The 18,855-nt window shown below is 41.3% G+C and overlaps 1 protein-coding gene across 2 annotated transcripts; it reads left to right on the top strand.

The window, feature by feature from the left end:
• Positions 1–1,346: 1,346 nt before the first annotated feature.
• Positions 1,347–18,316, top strand: LOC111839616 (transmembrane channel-like protein 6). 2 transcript variants are annotated; one of them, XM_072704616.1, is made up of 10 exons: positions 1,347–1,673; positions 1,982–2,079; positions 2,450–2,545; positions 2,694–2,769; positions 3,263–3,396; positions 7,619–7,721; positions 11,542–11,918; positions 12,505–12,599; positions 13,229–13,611; positions 15,287–18,316. In XM_072704616.1, exons 1-6 carry the CDS (start codon positions 1,620–1,622, stop codon positions 7,653–7,655), a joined length of 495 nt encoding a protein of 164 aa, XP_072560717.1. In that variant the 5' UTR covers positions 1,347–1,619; the 3' UTR covers positions 7,656–7,721; positions 11,542–11,918; positions 12,505–12,599; positions 13,229–13,611; positions 15,287–18,316. The 2 variants fall into 2 exon arrangements, with proteins under 2 accessions (XP_072560717.1, XP_072560716.1); XM_072704615.1 differs by lacking the exons at positions 1,347–1,673; positions 1,982–2,079; positions 2,450–2,545; ... (1 more) ...; positions 3,263–3,396; positions 7,619–7,721 and adding an exon at positions 11,293–11,367.
• Positions 18,317–18,855: the final 539 nt, after the last annotated feature.

Here is an 18,855-nt window from a genome sequence, read left to right on the forward strand (position 1 = left end):
ACGACCCACTTGCGGCTCCAGGAAAACAAAACAGGGTTTATTAAACAAAACAGAAAACACAAGAAAACCAAAAGGACCACAAGGGGTCAAAACTAAAAAGGGATTAACAAAAACTAAATAACAAAACCTGAATACACATTGAACACTGAAAATCTCAAAACCATCAAACAACAAGCACCTTACACAGTCAACAACAATGAACCACTGGGGAACTGAACAGAAGCAGGAACTAAAATACTAAAGGGGTAACGAGACTAAGACAGGACAGGTGAGACTAAATAACAAGGACCAGGGAAACAGGGCACAGGTGAAATTAATAACTCAAAGGAACTAAAAACAGGGAAACTAAGAACTAACCAAGGAAACATAAACCAACACTAGGGAATTAAACAGGTAAAAGACACAAGCAGGGGCACAAGGAACAAAACCAAAACCAACTACAAAATCAGATACAAGAACTAAAGAAACTCAAATGAAACACTAGGGAGCAAAATACAAAAACAGGAGGTGGGATTCAAACACAGGACAGAAGGGTATACAGACAACCACATGCTCAACACATTGAGCCACATGACCAGATAGGTAACAGGGGAGAACAAAGACTAACATGAGAACGGGATGACCAGCAATGCCTGCTGGTCAAACGGGGAAGGGACACAGAAGGACCACAGCAAGGGCTGACCCTGACACTAAATGTAGATGCTATGTGACCTTTGACCTCTGCAGCAGACCAAGCATAACTGGCAGTGGGTGCTGGACTCCTCCCGCCTGTGGCAGGCGGCATTCACGGATGTGTCTGGCCGTTTCCGCACCGGTGTCCTATCTTACTTTACCTTCCTGAAGACTCTACTGTTCTTCAATGTTGTCCTCTTACTGACCACCGGGGTCTTCCTGACCCTGCCCCAGGCGACTGCAGGCCTCGGTTTATACAACAATACTATACCAGGCCTTTAGTCATGATGTGATGTCACAGCAGGCCTTCGTTTATACAGCAGTACTATACCAGGCCTTTAGCCATGAAGTGATGTCACAGCAGGCCTTCGTTTATACAGCAGTACTATACCAGGCCTTTAGCTACAAATTTTTATTGCACCTGGCCAAGGTATGTAGTAATTCAGTGTTTCTTAACGGACTGCCAGATGAACTCCCAAAAAGACAATCCCATGGGTCAGGAGGTCCATCTGCTGATTGTACCTGCACTGGTGTCCACCATCAACATGTTTCTGCCTGTTGTCTTTAACATTGTGGCTTACCTGGAGAAGTACAGCTCACCCTGTGTCTGTGTCTGGGTCGCCATCTTCAGGTAAGTGGTAGAAATACATAAAGGAGTTTGTATGAAGGTTTGGATCCTGCCTCTGCTCCATGTATGAAGTTGGCACAGAGGTGGGTATAGCGATATCTGTATATTGTCCATAGTGTGTGACTGTCTTTATGTGTCCTGTGGTGGACTGGCATCCCGTCCAGGGTGTCCCCCTTCCATGAGCCCGATGCTGCCTGGGATTGGCTCCTGGCCTTCACTGCCATGACCCTCACCAGGGTAAGTCGTTGGAAATATATTTTTTACAGCATAACTAACTGCTTTGTTGATTTTGGACAGAGACTTGGCGCTGAAGGTTTGCATGCTGGGATTGCTGTGCTACCATTGGCTGGGAAAGGGAGCCGGGTCACCGCCGGTAAGTGAGTTCACTGCGGGTCCATGACAATGATGTCACATACATCCATATAGAAGGAAAAATGGTGACTACAATTTAAATGAGGGTAGGAACAACTTAATCAAAAATTGACATGAGGTGTTCTAAACCATTTTTGAGCAGTTTAGGTGTAAATCAGTATCATCAAGTTTATAATCAATGTGACAGAAGGGATGTTACAGCAACTGATTGTCACATTAAATTCATTGCGATTCCCATAAACTGTGTTACTGCATGAAGACAGTGATAGGACCCATCTGATGTTACTGCCCCCTGCTGGCTGTCTGTAGTGCTGGGAGAGCTTTGTTGGCCAGGAGCTTTACCGCCTTCTGCTGATGGACTTCCTCATCACTCTCCTGGACACGTTCTTTAGTGATTTCACCTGCAGGTGAGGACAGCAAGCCATCCGCAATCCGCAAGCCATCCAGAAAGAACAAATCCAGACCAGGATTTTGTTTCAACCAACAAGTTGAATACTCTGTGACTGTAACATTTAATACTCAACTGTTGGTTGAAACAAACTCCTGGTCTGGATTTGTTCTTTCTGGACCTGAACTATCCACTTCTAACATCAGTTACATACCTGGATATTTCAAATAACTGAGGTTAAGCACCTTGCTGAATGGTCCTGCAACAGGATCCCTCCCAGGATTTGAGCTAACAGCCTTCTGGTTAGAAACACTTAGTGGCCCCTCCCTCACCACCCCAATGTATGAGATGTGTCTTTTTCTCTGAGGAATATCTCCGCTTGTCCCCAGGTGTTTTTTACAGAAAGTGCTGAAGAGGAAGGGGGCGCTGGAGTTCAACATCGTCCGGAACATGCTGGAGCTCGTTCACGGCCAGGCACTTGTCTGGTAACCAGGACTCCTTCACTGGAGCCTCACGACCCCCTTTCAAAAATGACAAGCAATCTGTCCAGGCTAGTGAGACCAGTGATGGTCTTGTAGATAGACTGGTGTTTAGGTTCTTAATGACTAAAAGTAAGAATATTACTTTTGACAGGCTGGGGGTCCTGTTTGCGCCATTACTGCCTGCTGTGCAAGTTGTCAAGCTGTTTCTGCTGTTCTACGTAAAAAAGGTAAATGACGCCCCCTGCTGGACATCATAATACCTCCCAGGGTTTCTGGATGGCGCAGCGTTTAATAAATGGTCACAGAACATGATTCTTGCTGATTTTTCTACTGGCAGATATGCATTTTGTTCTGGACAAGCAAAGGCATTCAAAGACTACTTATGTCAAAATGGCTCGATATAGAGCAGACAATGGTTTGTTTTTGGTTAACTTTATGGCCTCAGAGCACACTTTAAGTTAATTTCATAGCTGTCTTCCTGTTATAAGTAATTCCGGGTTCTGTACACTTTACAATAGAATGCAGCCTGCAGTACTTTAACTTCACCAGCAGGCGTCAAACTAATTTCATAACTGCCAGTCTAAAATCCAGTTTCTTCCCTGTCCGTTTGCATAGCTGACAAATAAGCGACATTTGCAAGGCTTACAAAGTAATCACGCAAAGCATCATTTCCCTGTTTTGGCGACTATGTGACTCAGTCGCTTCTGCTCCTCCTGTCAGACCAGCTTGAAGATGAACTTTCAGCTCCCCAGAAGACCCCTGAATGCCCGGCAGATGAACACCCTCTTCATCTCCCTGCTGTGTTTCCCCTTCTTTTTGGGAGCCTTTATGCTGGTCAGCTACACCATGTGGGCGTGAGTTTGCGACCCTGTATTCAGCATAGCTTATTTTGAAATGCATAGCACTTATTTCATTGACTACGTACATACCACTGCACGCTCCCTCAGTATATTTAACAACATCGGTGTGATAGTGCACTTTTTTTCAAACACCCAGGATTGCACCCTGCCATGCATGCACGTCATCACACACACCAAGAGAATGTATTATGCTGTACAAATATGTGCACATCAAGTTTTAAAGGTTGTTTTTCATGTACAAACAAGTCTGACATGTCAGACAAGTCTGAAAATGGTATGACTGCTTGCCCAATAACTGTAGCACAAATAAAGAATTTCAGTTACAGAAAAGAGCTTTAAAATAGATTGTTTACAGTGTGTGTGAAACGTATGTCAGGATTTGTCTTTTCCAAGCCAGAGGGTTTGCTAGTTTTTATAATAATAATAATTATTAATATATTATATTTATATAGCAACTCAAAGACACTTACATAGGATAGCAAAGTAAATAGATATGATAAAACAACAACCACAAACAAACATTTTATGGATAGGGAAGATTAAACACTTTAGCAAAAAGTAAGGATTTTAAGTTTGGTTTTGGAATTGGAGACTTCATTCAACTGACGAATGGCAATAGGAAGGGAGTTAGCTGGATGATAGCTGAAGAGCTAAATGGGAAACGGCATGGTCACCAAAACCATGGAGTTTGGATGGGGGATGAAGATGGAGTTGCAGTAGTCAAAATGGCTAGAGATAAAGGTGTGAATGAGGGACTCAGCAGCAGAGTTTGAAAGGCAAGGCTTAAGCTGGACGATGTTGTTGAGATGGAAGAAAGCTGTTTTTACTGTGAAATGTGTGTGTGCATCAGATGAGAGGGTTTAGTCAAAGATAACATTAAAGTTACAAACCAGCAGAGAAGAGGTGATGGTGGTGTGGTCCCAATGGAGGATAATCAAGCTAACTTTGTTAAGTGTAGATTTTAACTGTTGGACAATAAGTTCCATCTTATCACTGTTAAGCTTGAGCAAATTGTGCTTCATCCATAATAGATAGTTGTTTATGAAGCTGATACTGAAGTAAATCTGGGTGTCAGCATTGGCATCGGCATTGAGGTAAAAATTTTGATAGAAGCAGTGAATGATCTGACACCACGCGTGATAGCTGATATGTGTGATTCATAAGCTGATAGGATAATGAAATGTTTTCTATCAGTGACATATGAAACAAACCAATCAGGTACTGCCCCACGAACACCAAGGTTGTGGAATCCCTTAATCAGAATGGAGTGTGAGATTGTGTCAAAGGCCACACTTAAATTAAGCTTAAATAAGGAGGCTTATAGCACCAACCTTAACTAAGAAGGTTCCTATACTGTGGAACTGACAGAAATTGGACTGACGTGGTTTGAGGAGGCTATTATTCTGGAGATGGATAAGAAGCTAGGAGTAGACTATATGTTCCAGAATTTTTTAAAAGAAAAGAGGATTTGAAATTGAGCAGTAGTTAAAAAGGTTAGTTGGGAGCAGACCAGGCTTTTTAAGAATGGGGGTAACAGCTGCTCATTTGAAAACAGCGCATATGTGGCCATGGGCTAAGAATGGATTGATGAGGGTGGTGAGGAGGGGACTGAGCACTGGGAGACATTACTTAGTGAGTGGTGTTGGAAGAAGGTCAAGTGAGCAGGTGGCAATATTTGGAGCAGAGATTATGTCACAGACTTTAGAAATACTGAAGGATTTCCCAAGTTAATTTATAGTTATTTCTTTATTTCCATTTAGTTCACTCATTTATAGCTATTATATATCTTAATTTTATAATTCCTTTTGTCCTTTGCTACTTGCTTCTTCACATCATATCCTTTGCCTCTCATACAGCTCTCTCTCACCAAGGCCATCTGACCCCCCAGCTTCAGGAGTCTGTATGAAGACCATAGATAAAGGGCCTGAGTCCCTCAGGGGGGGCAGAGACAGACGCAGACAGACACTAAACCAGCTGTGTGTGAACATCTTACTGTAACATCTTCTTTCCGTCTTAAACTGCTTAAGCTTAAGGAACCTGCCTCATCATACAACTCTAAAAGAACCTGAGGTTGCACTGAAGAAATCTATCAATACTGACAGGACAGAAGTTATTTAGAACGTCGAGAGAGAACAGAAATACTGAATCTGCATTTGAATGGTTTCAGTCAAGAGAGTCATAGATGGCAGATATTTTGGAGTTGAAAAATACAAGGAAAGAATTACAGATTTCTTGTGAAGCAGAAATATTGTTATTGGGGGCATGAATAGTTTCTTGAGATTAGAGAACAGAAAATGTGGGTTCATATTGCTGTGTATGAGATGGATGCTGGAGACAGATTTAGCAGCATGTAAATTATCCTCATAGTTAACTGTGTGTTCTTTGTAGGCTTCAGCATCAAGTCAAGTCAAATCAAGTCAAGTGGACTTTACTTTCATGCCAGCCATACACAAGTATACAGTGGTACGTGACGTAGTTGCCCCATGGGGTACTGGTGCTTAGCGTGATGGTCCTGGAACTTGTGTGGCCGATGCGTACTGATTGGGGCCTCTCTGTCAGAAAGTCCAGGACCCAGTTAATAAGGAGAAGTGAATAGTCATTGTTGACACACCACAGCACACAATGCACAAGAACGAAATGTGTTCTCTGCATTTAACCCATATGTGACATAGCAGGGGGCAGCTAATTCAGCGCCTGGGGAGCAGTGCTTGGGGGCGGGACCTTGCTCCGGGTACCTCAGTGGTGCCTTGCTGGTCGGGGATTCAAATCAGCAGTCTTTCAATTACAAGTGCATTTTCCTAAGCATTAGGCCACCACTGCCTAAGGAAGTGTTGAAGCCCAGCAGTCTCAACTTCCCAATTAGTTAATGTGGGATGGTGGTGTTGAAAGCTGAACTGAAGTCCATGAACAGCATTGTAACATATGAGTCCTTTTTTTCCAGGTGGGTGAGGGCCAGGTGCAGGGTGGATAATATGGCATCCCCCGTGAAGCGGTTTGAGCAGTAGGAATACGGAAGTGGGTCATGTCAGGCAGATGGTCCAGTTTTCTTGTGCCTCATGACTTGTCTCTCAAAGCGCTTCATGAAGACACGTGTGAGTGCTATGGGGTGGTAGTCTTCTTTGGCACAGGAGTGACGGTGGTGGCCTTGAAGGATATGGGGATGACTGCCTGGCTCAGGGAGATGTTGAAGATGTCAGCGAGGACAACTGCTAGCTGGTCCCCACACTCCCTTAGCATGCAGCCAGGAATTTTGTCCAGTCCTGCAGTTTTGCATGGGTTCAACCAGGACAGGGTTCTCCTGACATCAGCTGTGGACAGACACAGCACATGGTCATCAGGCAGGGGCATGGTCTTCCTCAAAAGTGTGTCATTTGTTGCATCAAACATTGTGTAAAAGTAATTCAGTACATCATGGAGGGAGTCATCACTATTGTAAGGCTGTGGCAGGGTCTTGTAATAAGTGATGGTCTTGATGCCCTGCCACATGCGTCTCACCTGAACCCAGGCAAGTTCTTTTGCAGTTGGACTAAATAATGACGGGCTTTATCTTTCACCTCCCAGCTGAAGCCAGGGTGTTTTCCTTGTCATTGTTGTCTAGTTAACTTTAGACTCTTATTTTCTTCCACGGGACAACTGCTGGTGTAGTAATTAACTTCACCTCACATTTGCGGATTTTTCAGCTGGTGGGCAAAATCCACAAATAAATAGGAGGAAATTAAGTTACAAATGTTACGTGATCTAAAATCGGGCAAAACCCGCTCTATTTTTGTTGATATGATTTTACACAACACAAATGAAAATACATATTTGTGGATAGTGATCGAGATATTTGTGGATTTTTTTCTACAGATCAGCTGCGGTACGATGCTGATCTGCTTGGTTAAATGAATAGGAGCGAAGTCACAAATATAATGTAATCCACAAATGTGCAAAATATGGTTCATGTGTACAAATCGCTCCATTTTTGTGAATATTAATATACAAGACACAAATTTAGAAAATACATATTTGTGGATTGTGAAATATTTGTGGATCATGGTACATATTTCTTCTGTGGGTTACAAATAATTAAGTCCATATATAATTCTATATTTCTCTAGCTGATTAGTACTGCATACACGGCCAAATTATATTTTACTACGCCGCCCGACTTTAACCGAAAGTTCTCACGCCGCGCATGCGTGTTGAAATCTGCTTTTGTAAATTTGTACTACAGGAAACGAAACTTACCGCAGATCCAACTCTGGCATTAGAGGATCTCACACGGTGGCATGTGAAAGTTTGCTGAAGAAATAAGACCCGTCTTCCCACCCAGGCAGGTAAGGAGACTTGTGTACGCCTGTACTCTTGTATTTTGTTTGGCCAAGTTATAAATAAATTCAAACAGAAGGTAAAGACTGACAGCGGCTGTGAAGACTTGAAAATGTGTAAGTTTCGATTTGGCGGCCATTTTGTCCCACGCAGTTACAATATAGTATGAGGAATTAGGGGGAAAATATTCCAGAGCAAGTGGTATCTTTTTGACGTTTAATTGCTTGCTTAAATGTATCTTCAAGATTAAAACAGTTTTTAAATTAATTGTTTGCTAAAAACTGACAATCAGTTTTAAAGGAGAAGCGCCTGTGTTCTGGACGCCACAAGACATTAGATTAGGGCGTTGACGGAAGATTAGACCGTCTGAGAGGACTTTACATTAGAGTCTGGTTATTTTATCAATCTATTTTCTGGCCTAAAATAAATCTAAACTATCTAATGAAACTGGCAAAAACGCTCCTATTCAAGGAGGGTTATTTGAACAGATTTACTTAATATTTTATGCAATTTTTATATTATGATATAAACAGTCCGCCTTTGCAATTTTGAAATTTTCCATCGGAAATATTCTTTGTATTGAACCTGGTCTCGGAAAGGGCGCAGGTTTTCCCCGTCAGAAGTGTGATTCATCTATGGCCTATGATGAATTTAGGCTGCTTGGTTATTTGAATAATAATGTATGAGTACGTGGTAATTGACGTTTACATGGTTTTGTTCAAACAGCAAACATACTCTTGTACTAGATGGCATCTAGGGTTACGGTCTCATCAAGGCTGTCTGTGGTTGCAAAACGTGTTTTACCTGTTACTATCATGCGTCACCATAAACACCGTGAATGGTTTCCTGTGTTATGGTTGAACCCTATGAGAGGTACAGGTTACGTTTTTGAATAGCCAGGACAGAAAAATAGATGAATTGAGACCCAGATGTTACATCTTAGTAACGGCACTGGAATGTAGGAGAGATTCCTCCATGTTGAAAATTAAGCATGAGGATGCGACTCAGCCTGCTTGAACTGTAAGTTTTTTTTATATATATATTAAGTACAATTATATTTACTTTTACAGTATATATTTCGTACGTCTTGTAAACATGAAACGGTCATCTGTTGTCACACATTATACACCGTATGTATAATAGTTTCTTTCTGAAGGGACTTTGACCTCGAAGTCCCTGTCTAAAGTAGTTTATATGGGTCAGTCACAAAGAAAACAGAAAAGTGAATCTAGGAAAATATAGGCCAATGGACCACCATCCAGAATTGCCAACCCATAATGGGAAATACAGAGTGGTCATAGTCTTTGTCAGCAGCATTTATTTAATCAAATTCCAAATGCCTTCCCTTGTATGTCGCATACCAATCCGTAGTATACCGAAACAGTATTATGTGGGGTGCTCCGCTAATTGAATTTAAGAAACAAAGTTTATACAGATTACTAACTTTTGGGTATCACAAAACACATCTCATTAACATTTAAGCCATACTGCTAATCAAATTATGGGCGTAAATGAATGTCCGTATGGCACCGAAAAGCTGGCGTCCGGCCAAATGCTTCATCTGTCACCTGACCAGGGCGGTGATTATTGCGCATGCGCGATATAATATCAATATGATATTGCCCAGCCCTACTGGTATCTATTTATTCAGACTGGTCAGGGACTTCATCTGCTCTGCGCTTCCTGACTCACTGGATCCACTACAGTTTGCATACCGCCAGAGCAGGACCACCGATGACGCCAATGCCCTGACTCTCCACACTGCCCTATCCCACCTGGAGAAGAGGGACATATATGTGAGAATGCTGTTTGTAGATTACAGCTCAGTGTTCAACACCATTGGTCCCTCAAGGGACCTGCGCCTGAGCAGCACTCTGTGCAGCTGGATCCTCAGCTTCCTGTCAATCAGATGCCAGGTGATCAGACTGGGCAGCATCACCTCACTCTCTGTGATACTGACCACCAATGCTCCCCTGGGATGTGTACTGAGCCCTGTCCTATACTCGCTTTACAACCACGACTGCTCAGCCACTAACAGCTCCAGCATCATCATGAAGTTCTGCAGAGAATGGTACAGTGTTCTGAGAAGATTATAGGAGGAGACTCTCCCTCTCCAGGACATCTACATCGAGGTGCCTGAGAAAAGTGGGAAAGATCATCAAAGAGCCCAGTCACCCCAGCCATAACCTGTTCAGGCTGCTGCCTTCAGGCAGACGGTACTGCAGCATCTGATCCCAGACCAGCAGACTGAGGGATAGTTTTTTTCCACCAGGCCATCAGACTGCTGACCTGACCATTAACATGATGCTCTTCTGCACATTAACTTTAAATTCTCATTACAACTGCATACACTTTTGTACATACATAGATTTGTCATATGTTTTATCGGTTATATATTTATACTTATAATTTTTATTAATTCATGCCATGCTATGGCTGCTTCGAGAGGCTTTGCACAAAAGCATTTCACCCACATGTATAGTACCTGTGTACTGGTGACAAGTGACGTGACAATAAAAGTAATTTGATTCGATTCCTCTGGAAGGATATATGTTTCCACAGTGGCTGTCCTGAACTGTAATGATAAGCTATATAGATCCCTCTATAGCAGGGGTCAACCACATGGTGCCCCCAAGGACCACGAATCGCCCACAGACCTGTTCTAAAATTAGCACAACTCGCCAGTGAGCAGCGTTTCAAATTTAATTTCATCCTGTTGCTGTTCTTCTTTAGTCACATTTGCATTTATATAGATTTGAAAATGAAAATATCTATATAAAGAAAAGGCATTTAAAACATGTTTATTATACATGATTTGAGAAGAGTGTATCAATCTGGTAACCCTTCATATGGCTCAGTACCCGTGAAGTAGCTCTCAGTTTCAAGAAGGTTGGTGACCCCTGCTCTATAGCAATGGAATCATCCCCTTCCCTCTAGTTTCTTACAACATTCATCCAAATGGCAAGAAAAAGTTTGACTTGCCCCTTTTTTGTGGATTGAAGATGCACATGCACAGTGATATCAGTTTTTATTTATGTGTGATGTACAGAACCACCTCTGCTGATAACACCTCCTGCTTCATGTTTGATTTCATCTGTAGACTAGGAGATTTTTTTTCCCCATGTTACACCTCATTTGCTTCTGCCAGACCTTTGGAGGACCTTCAAGATGCCCAGCCACAACCAACTAAAATCTCAAGATCTATTTTGGTTTTTCTCTTGTTTGAGTAGATATCAATAAGGGTTTCCTCCAGCATTCTTGCATTCTTTATTTTGATGTTACTTCCCTTCTTTAGAACTGTTTTTTTTTCTTTTTCTTGCTGTCATGTTTTTTTAATGTATTGATCTCTGTGTAATCCTTATTTAAATTAAAATTATTTTATGCATGTGGCTTTATGACAGCTGTGACTTCCTAATGTGTGTGTCGTATGTGTTTACTGGGGGCAGTGAGTGGCTCAGCGGGCTAAGTCTCTGTGCTTGTGATCTGAAGATCGCAGGTTCGGGTCGTGGCCTCGGCAGATCAGTCACATGTCTGTGGGCCCTTGAGCAAGGCCCTTTACCACCCCCCACCCCCCCCCGCCCCCCAGCTCCAGGGGCACCACGTGATGGCTGACCCTGCACTGTGACCCCCCCAAATCATGGAAAGCAAGAAGGGGTAGGCGAAGAGAAGCATTCCAGTGTACTTACACTTGTGGAAATGGCAAATAAAAGATTTATCATTTACTGCTTCTTGTTTCATGTGTGCTCTGTACCAAAGTAGTTACTCATATGTAAATGTTGTTTGCACATACCTGGACACTGATGATCTCTCTATGCTTTTTTCCCATAGGACATCAAGCCAGCAGATTTGCCACGTTTTCCAGTGTTATGCCAAGTATACAAATTTGAGTCTGGTTAACTGGATTTGATAAGTCTGCACAAGGGAATCTGCATAGTGTATGACTTGCTGTACCATTAGCAAGAAGTTTGCATTTTTTTTTGCTTCAGAACCATACCAGCAAAGGCCTCCAACCAAGCCTTTTGGAGTCAGTCACTCAAATACAAATACAAATTATACAGTTTTATATTATATATAAATTTATTTATTGAATTTATATATAATATAAAATTGTATACTGAGCTTTACACTCTTAACATGCCATTTCAAATGACTAGTTGTCTGAAAACAGGAAATGGAAATTCATCTGGCTTCAACCACAATAAAAGGTAAGTTAAAACAGTTTTATGAGTAATACCGTGGTTATCCTAACTGCTAACATACCAGCGAGGCTAAGTGCGGGAGGTACCACGCTGACACGCAAAAATTCCAATTATATCAGTTTCTTTTATTTGCAGATACAAAATGTCCTTTAGATCCATTTACGATAAACCACATCATATGGCTCAAACCGTGCAGTATCAGGTATCAGCCACATAAAAACATTGCAGATACTCCTTTTATTTCCTGCTGTTGCTTGAAATCCTGATGGTTCTGAATGGTCTCAGCAAGGTGGTGATGTGAAATCATACATTAATTTTGTACATTTGTCCCTCTTCCTGCTGCTTATCCTGATCAGAGTGGGAGGGGAATGTCAGATAGCACAGGGCGCAAGGCTGGGCTGTATGCTAGACTTGCTGCCACACTATCACTGGGTGCACAGTCTTACATAATATGCCCATTAATTGTTTGGTCCCTGATGGCGATAATAGTGCTGCATTGTCTTGCTGTCTGTAAAATCGTCGTACAATTTATGAGATGTTATGTAGGTGTGCTGACTACAAGTATATAATCATTTTTATATTTTCATTTTAGGCTCAACACACAGAAGAATGGGAAGCATGAAGAGTACGATCGTAAATTGGTGGCAGATCCCCATTGTAAATTGGTTGAAGAATTCTTTGAGCAAAGTAAGTCTAAGGAGACCACTAGCAATGTCTTGTACAAGCATAGTTGCAGCAAAATGATGAACAAACAGCAAAGTAATTCTTGTATTACAGAGCAGACATACACTGGGTATTGAAAAGCAGCTCACATATAAATAAAGGACAGTTCTCAGGCTCTTCACACATGCAGGAGATCACTCTTCATTTGCAGATTGATTATTAGAACCTGTACACAAAGGTACCTTGTTTGGGGGTGGTGCGTGAAGCACTGCACTTTATTTGTATTTCAGTTGCCTTTCAATACCCAGTGTATGCCTGCACTGTATCACATTAATTATTTTGTGGTTCAGTAAATCATTCTGCTGAAACTATGTTGGTGCGAGACTTTAGAAGTGGGCTTCATAGAGTAAGTAATGAGCAAGATGGAAACTGTTGGTGATCTGTGGTTTGTACACATGTAAGCTAATTATCTCTTTGTTGCACAGGGTCAAATGTGATATTGGATAGGATTTACCAAGTGCTGTCACTCCACTCGATTTTAACCTAATCTCTGCTGGATTAAACTAGACAGTGATTGACAGCTCATCTCACTTCTCACCTATTTGAGTATCAATGCTTGTTTCTTCCTTCACTAACAAGGCTTCTGTTTACAGTCAGAGACTCGAAGGAACTTCCTGAGCTAGTGAAGAAACACAGTGGGTTTGAAATTAAATTAAAGGAACCAAAAGGCTATGCAGTCAGAATCACAGATCTGGATGGAACCGTCTACTGGGGAAGAGATGAGATGCTGGAGAGCTGGAGTGAGCTGTACCTTCCTGAGCCAACGGAGATGGTCGTCATTGGTGCCATCGATAACTTCCCATCTTTGGCAGAAGGGCTGCAGCTCATCGTGCTGGTAGACAGCCAGGGTAGAGTCTACTTCTATGAGAACGAGGTCCTGCATCTTATAGCCGAAAGTTTGAAAGACTTCTTCAAGAAGGGTGCAACTTTTCCTCCCATTGAGAGCTACAAATATGGACAGTACACTGCACCAGAGGTGATGTATAACGATCATACAGAATTTTATCTTTGAAAACCATCCATTTTGTCATTATAATAAATATTAGGGCTACATGATATTTGATGAGCAGATTAGTAACATGTCTAAAATATTAATGAGAACAGTATTGTGATGCTCAAAAGTTAGTAATAGATTAGATAGATAGCACTTTATTAATCCCTCGGGAAGGTTCCTCCGGGAAATTTAGTTCCAAGGCTGCCGTCACTTCAGCGCCATCTTGCCAGCAGGCCATCAACCCGACCATACATATTCAAACATCACATTACAGGGGGTAGAAAGGTCAGGAAGACAGGGGAACAAGATTACGTGAGGAGAGTGGAGGTGAATAAAAAAACAGCCCCCAGACTATATTCCAGTAGGGAGTACAATGTAGGAACAGAAAAAAAAACACCTCAGCAACATAAGCACATAGTCACCACATCTTACAACAATAAAGTCGAGACTGGCAATAGGGGAGGGGAATGGGGAGGTGGAGGCAGTCCAGCATAGACAAACATCAGTCCGATCCCGCAGCCAGAGGCGCTGGTCACAGACCCGCTTGTTCACGCTGGGGTTGTGAAGCGGCGAAGGCGTGGGATGGGGTGAGGGTGTCCTTGTGGTTGGGGGAGAGGAATGCAAGAGAGTCTCCTCGCCTCGTTCTTCAGGGGGAGTTGTTGAATTCAGCAGCGGCCTTGGCCAAGGCCAGTGCTGATTTGGGGGGAGCCAAAAGCAGATAGAATGGGGTTGTTTGGATTTTTGGGCGAGAAGCTGTAATTTCTCAGCACCTCTACTGTCCACGCTGGTCTCCGGCATAAAAAAATCCTTTGCAGAGCCATGAGCTTCTCCGTGATGTTATCAAATCTGCGGTCCATAGTCACGGTGATTTTATCAAATCTGCGGTCATTAGACACAGTGATGTTATCAAGTTTGCGATCTATAGCCATAGTTTGAGCGCCAACAGCTCTGCCAAGTCCGTCAATCATCCCGGCCAGCCTAATTGGGCTTTGAGCGGCTGTCACCGTTTTCTTCAATTTCCGATAACCCAGGGCAATGCCTAATCCAATCAGCATCAGACCTGTAATCATGGCTCCGAATAGATAAATGTCTTCGATGTCCTCCACGGAAAGAGCTGCCAGACACACGACCCTCCACTTCTCCCATCCGTCCATCGTGTAGCCAGCTGCGTACGTTCCTGCAGGACAGTCAGGTTCCCCCGAACCTGGGCTTCTCATCGAGAAGATGGTGTCAATTGCATTGAGAGACCAGTTGATCAAATCCATAATTTCCTTAGTTTTGAAGAGCAGGGCTGAGAGAGTCTCTGAAGTATAGGCAGTAAGACAGTAGACTGTCTGTATAAAATTGGAAGATCCTTATGTTTATTAAACATATTGGACTTTTTTTTTTTACCTTATTTATCCAAAATATCTCCTCCTTTAAAAGATGTGGCTGCTGAGCTGTTCCTTTCTTCATTGGCCCTTCAGTGCTTATCGCTTCACATGATGTACCAAAACAGTACCATGTGGCATGCTCTGTCAACCGAATTTAATAAACATAAAGGATGCGGATTATATCATGACGTGATATTGCACAGCCCTACTTGGATATATTAAGAAAAATATTTATATATAAATGGGTATAATGTTTGTGATGATCAAGTATTTATTTCTTGCAGTCTGAAGAGGAATATTTGAAACTACTGGATGAGATGGGCCTTGCAAGGATTGACAAGAGTACAGAGGACTTTGTGCAGAATAAGGACAGAGATTTAACAGAATTGTTGGATTTCCTTGAATGTTTCTAGATCTCGAGGATCTACACATGCTGTTTAACAGGACTGTTTTGTTGAAGAGTGTAAACCCAGATCCTGGGAAATAATGCATAACTGAATGAAATGTAGATCTGAGAAGAGCATCTGTTTCCCTCTAATTCAAATTATTTCAGAGGGATTTGTGAATTTTTTTATATTGTACAACTAGCAGCTTATCGTGTGCGTGGGAAAAGCGTTCATCAGTACAAACCAGTGCCTCCATGTTTACAGTGCTGCACATTGTTTCCGAGTTTTTACCAGTGCCCAAGGCAAATCCACCTACAGTACACCGTACTGGGAGTATGGCAATTGTGAGGCCATCAGTAATCTTCTGAATGCCGAGATCAGGGTTAATGAGCTAGCGCAGGATCTCAATACCAGCTTAGTGCCTAGTCTAGTGACGTTGCTTCCATTCCGAGAAGAACAACTGAGACGGAATCTGGAAAGTTGCCAGTTTGACATAAGCCAAGAGTTCAAGTTTTATAATCCAGAATAGCACAACAGTGCTACACTGTAACTCCCCAATCTCTTAGTAAGTCGCTGATGGTTTTTAAATAATCATCTTGCTATATTTTCATTTGACAAATATTTGATTGTAATGTGCTATTTGCCTCTATTATTTGCTGCTTTTGGCAAAAGTGTCTATATAAAAGTGGCTATATAAATGTAAACGTCCAAATGCAAAAGCGTACATCTCTTAAAACTCACGTCTAAACAATTTACAAAATAGAACCACCGGGGGAGATACCTAAAAAAAAATCAGCACGTGTGTATTGCTCAATAAACTGAAGAATAAAAGGTCATTTTCTTTATCTTTCGTTGCTATTAAAGTTAGAAGGGTCAAACCAATGATAAACAAGAATTATTAAATGTAAAAAGGCTGTCTATAAATAACAAATCCAAATTTAGATATAGTCAGCTATAAGTCGCTGATGGTTTTTAAATAATCATCTTGCTATATTTTCATTTGACAAATATATGATTATATGCTGCTTTTGGCAAAAGTGTCTGCTATATAAATGTAAACGTCCAAATGCAAAAGCGTACATCTCTTAAAACTCACGTCTAAACAATTTACAAAATAGATACCTGACTATATCTAAATTTGGATTTGTTATTTATAGACAGCCTTTTTACATTTAATAATTCTTGTGTTTATCATTGGTTTGACCCTTCTAACTTTAATAGCAACGAAAGATAAAGAAAATGACCTTTTATTCTTCAGTTTATTGAGCAATACACACGTGCTGATATTTTTTTAGTTTGTAAAAAAACTACAATTTTACTATGCTTATTGCCTACTTTTACTTATGTTATTCTTTGTTGGGTTTATTTCTACCTGTGGCCTGTACTCCGAACCGCGGTTACTGGCTTATCGGGGTAACTTGTCGGATTTAAGGTACCACAGTTTAAATGGACTTGATATTCGCTCACTTACATTTTGCCCAGACTACCTTAAATCCAACAAGTTACCCCGATAAGCCAGTAACCCCGCTTCGTAGTACAGGCCACTGGTATAGTTTGCTGTATTTATTCATCCCTTCTGTAATACAGGACAAAGAAATTCACTCATTTAATCATATAGTGATTTTATTGTTCATTACATTAAGTAGCATAGTCACTGTCATAAATTGCTCCACTGGAGATCCCCTAACCTCCCTCCAGACAGAACAGCCATGGTGTTGCAAAAACAAATAGAGCATACGTCTTGCCAGCAGGCCCAACCTGACCTTCATAGTCCAGGAGGAACCCTCACATAATTACAGATGACACTTAGGGAGGAGGTCTCTCCTCTGCTATGAAGTGTTACTTCACCATTCAAGTGAGGAGGTTAAAACAGACCTTCGGTTCTTCTGTCAAAACATTTACTTGTGTTGCCGTGGATGATCTACTTTCTCAAACATGGCATGAAACACAGAAGGCCTTTAGGCAGTACTTAATTTGTCATGATTCATTTGTTTTTTTCTTAGCTTGGCTCTAAGGCTATGTTCACACTGCAGGACAAATGTGGCCCAAATCTGATTTTTTGCCCATATGAGACTCATCACATTTTTTCATGACAATGTGAACAGCACAAGTCACATGGAATCCGATGTTTTCAATTCCGATTTGGCCCACTTCAGTATGTGGTCATAAATCAGATACAGGTCTGATTTTCTGCAATGCGACCTCAGTCTGAACAGCGAAATCGGAATTCGCGCCACTTTTACGTCACTCTCGATCGACGTTCGTCACAATTCTGTGCAGGCAGAAGTCACCATATGTCTCCGTCAGAGTGCCAAACATGGAGGAGAGCACAGAAGTTGGCCAGTGGAGGGACAGTGAGGTGCTGGATTTAATAAGTATTTGGGGAGATAAATCTGTTCAGGCAAAACTGGAAGGTTCATATCGTAACCGGGCAATTTTCGAATCAATAAAGTGACGTCTTTGTTTTTGCACATGCGCATAATCGCACCTTTGTTGTTTTGTGCGCACGCGGGCCAGTTGAGTATAGTGAACCATTCACATTGAAATCTGATATTACCCACATTAAAAAGAGTAATGTGAACAGGCAAACAAAAAATCTGATCTGAGCAGGAAATCAGAATTGAGCATTAAGGCCTGCAGTGTGAATGTAGCCAAAGACTGAGATGCTATTAAAGAGCTTGATTATCAGTTTCAGGTGTGTTATATTAGGGCTTTACCTAAACTCTGGGATGAGGACCCCTGCTTTTAAAGGTATGGTACATATTTTAATTATATTTTAATTTTTGGAAACCATATAATATTGCACAACTATTTGTACATTTATTTTTCTTCAGCTTTACTATAAAACCTTTTATCCCACATGTCAATCACTCAGGATCTTGTCTTCATGTTAAATTTGCACTAAATAAATTTTTGTCCAAATGCAAAGTTCCTGTAAGAATTAAATTGTTTATCATGTAATGATTTTTCCCAAGTTTCAGTCAATGAAGTGTTTTTTATATATAAAATTTGCACTGAGTGATATTTTGTCCAAGTTGCAAGTAAGTCTTTTTTGTTTTAATAATTTTTAAATTTATTCCGATACATAATTTTTAAACCATTTATATCTGGTCTCCTTCAATTAAAATGTTCAACTGAGTTTGAACTCCAGAACTATCCAGTTTTACAGCTCGCAGCCCAATGAGAGCACTGCACTTGTGCTTTTTCAGGTGCCGTCGTGAAATGAAAAAATTCATGCAGGCCCTTAGTTTATTTAACTTAATTTATGTGATATCGTGACATATGAACTACTTTGTCTTCTACATTAGAAGGATGGTATGAGTGATGTCATTGATGATACATAAACGTAGTATTTTCTGTTTATATGTTGTTTAGCAGTGATAACCTAAAGTAAAGATCATATCATAACAAATGTCAACAGTCTGCATATCAAAACAGTGTTGACGGTTCAACTTGGGGGATTAATA

Source organism: Paramormyrops kingsleyae, chromosome 22 (assembly GCF_048594095.1).
Source record: "Paramormyrops kingsleyae isolate MSU_618 chromosome 22, PKINGS_0.4, whole genome shotgun sequence".
In the NCBI taxonomy this organism is placed as follows: domain Eukaryota; kingdom Metazoa; phylum Chordata; class Actinopteri; order Osteoglossiformes; family Mormyridae; genus Paramormyrops; species Paramormyrops kingsleyae.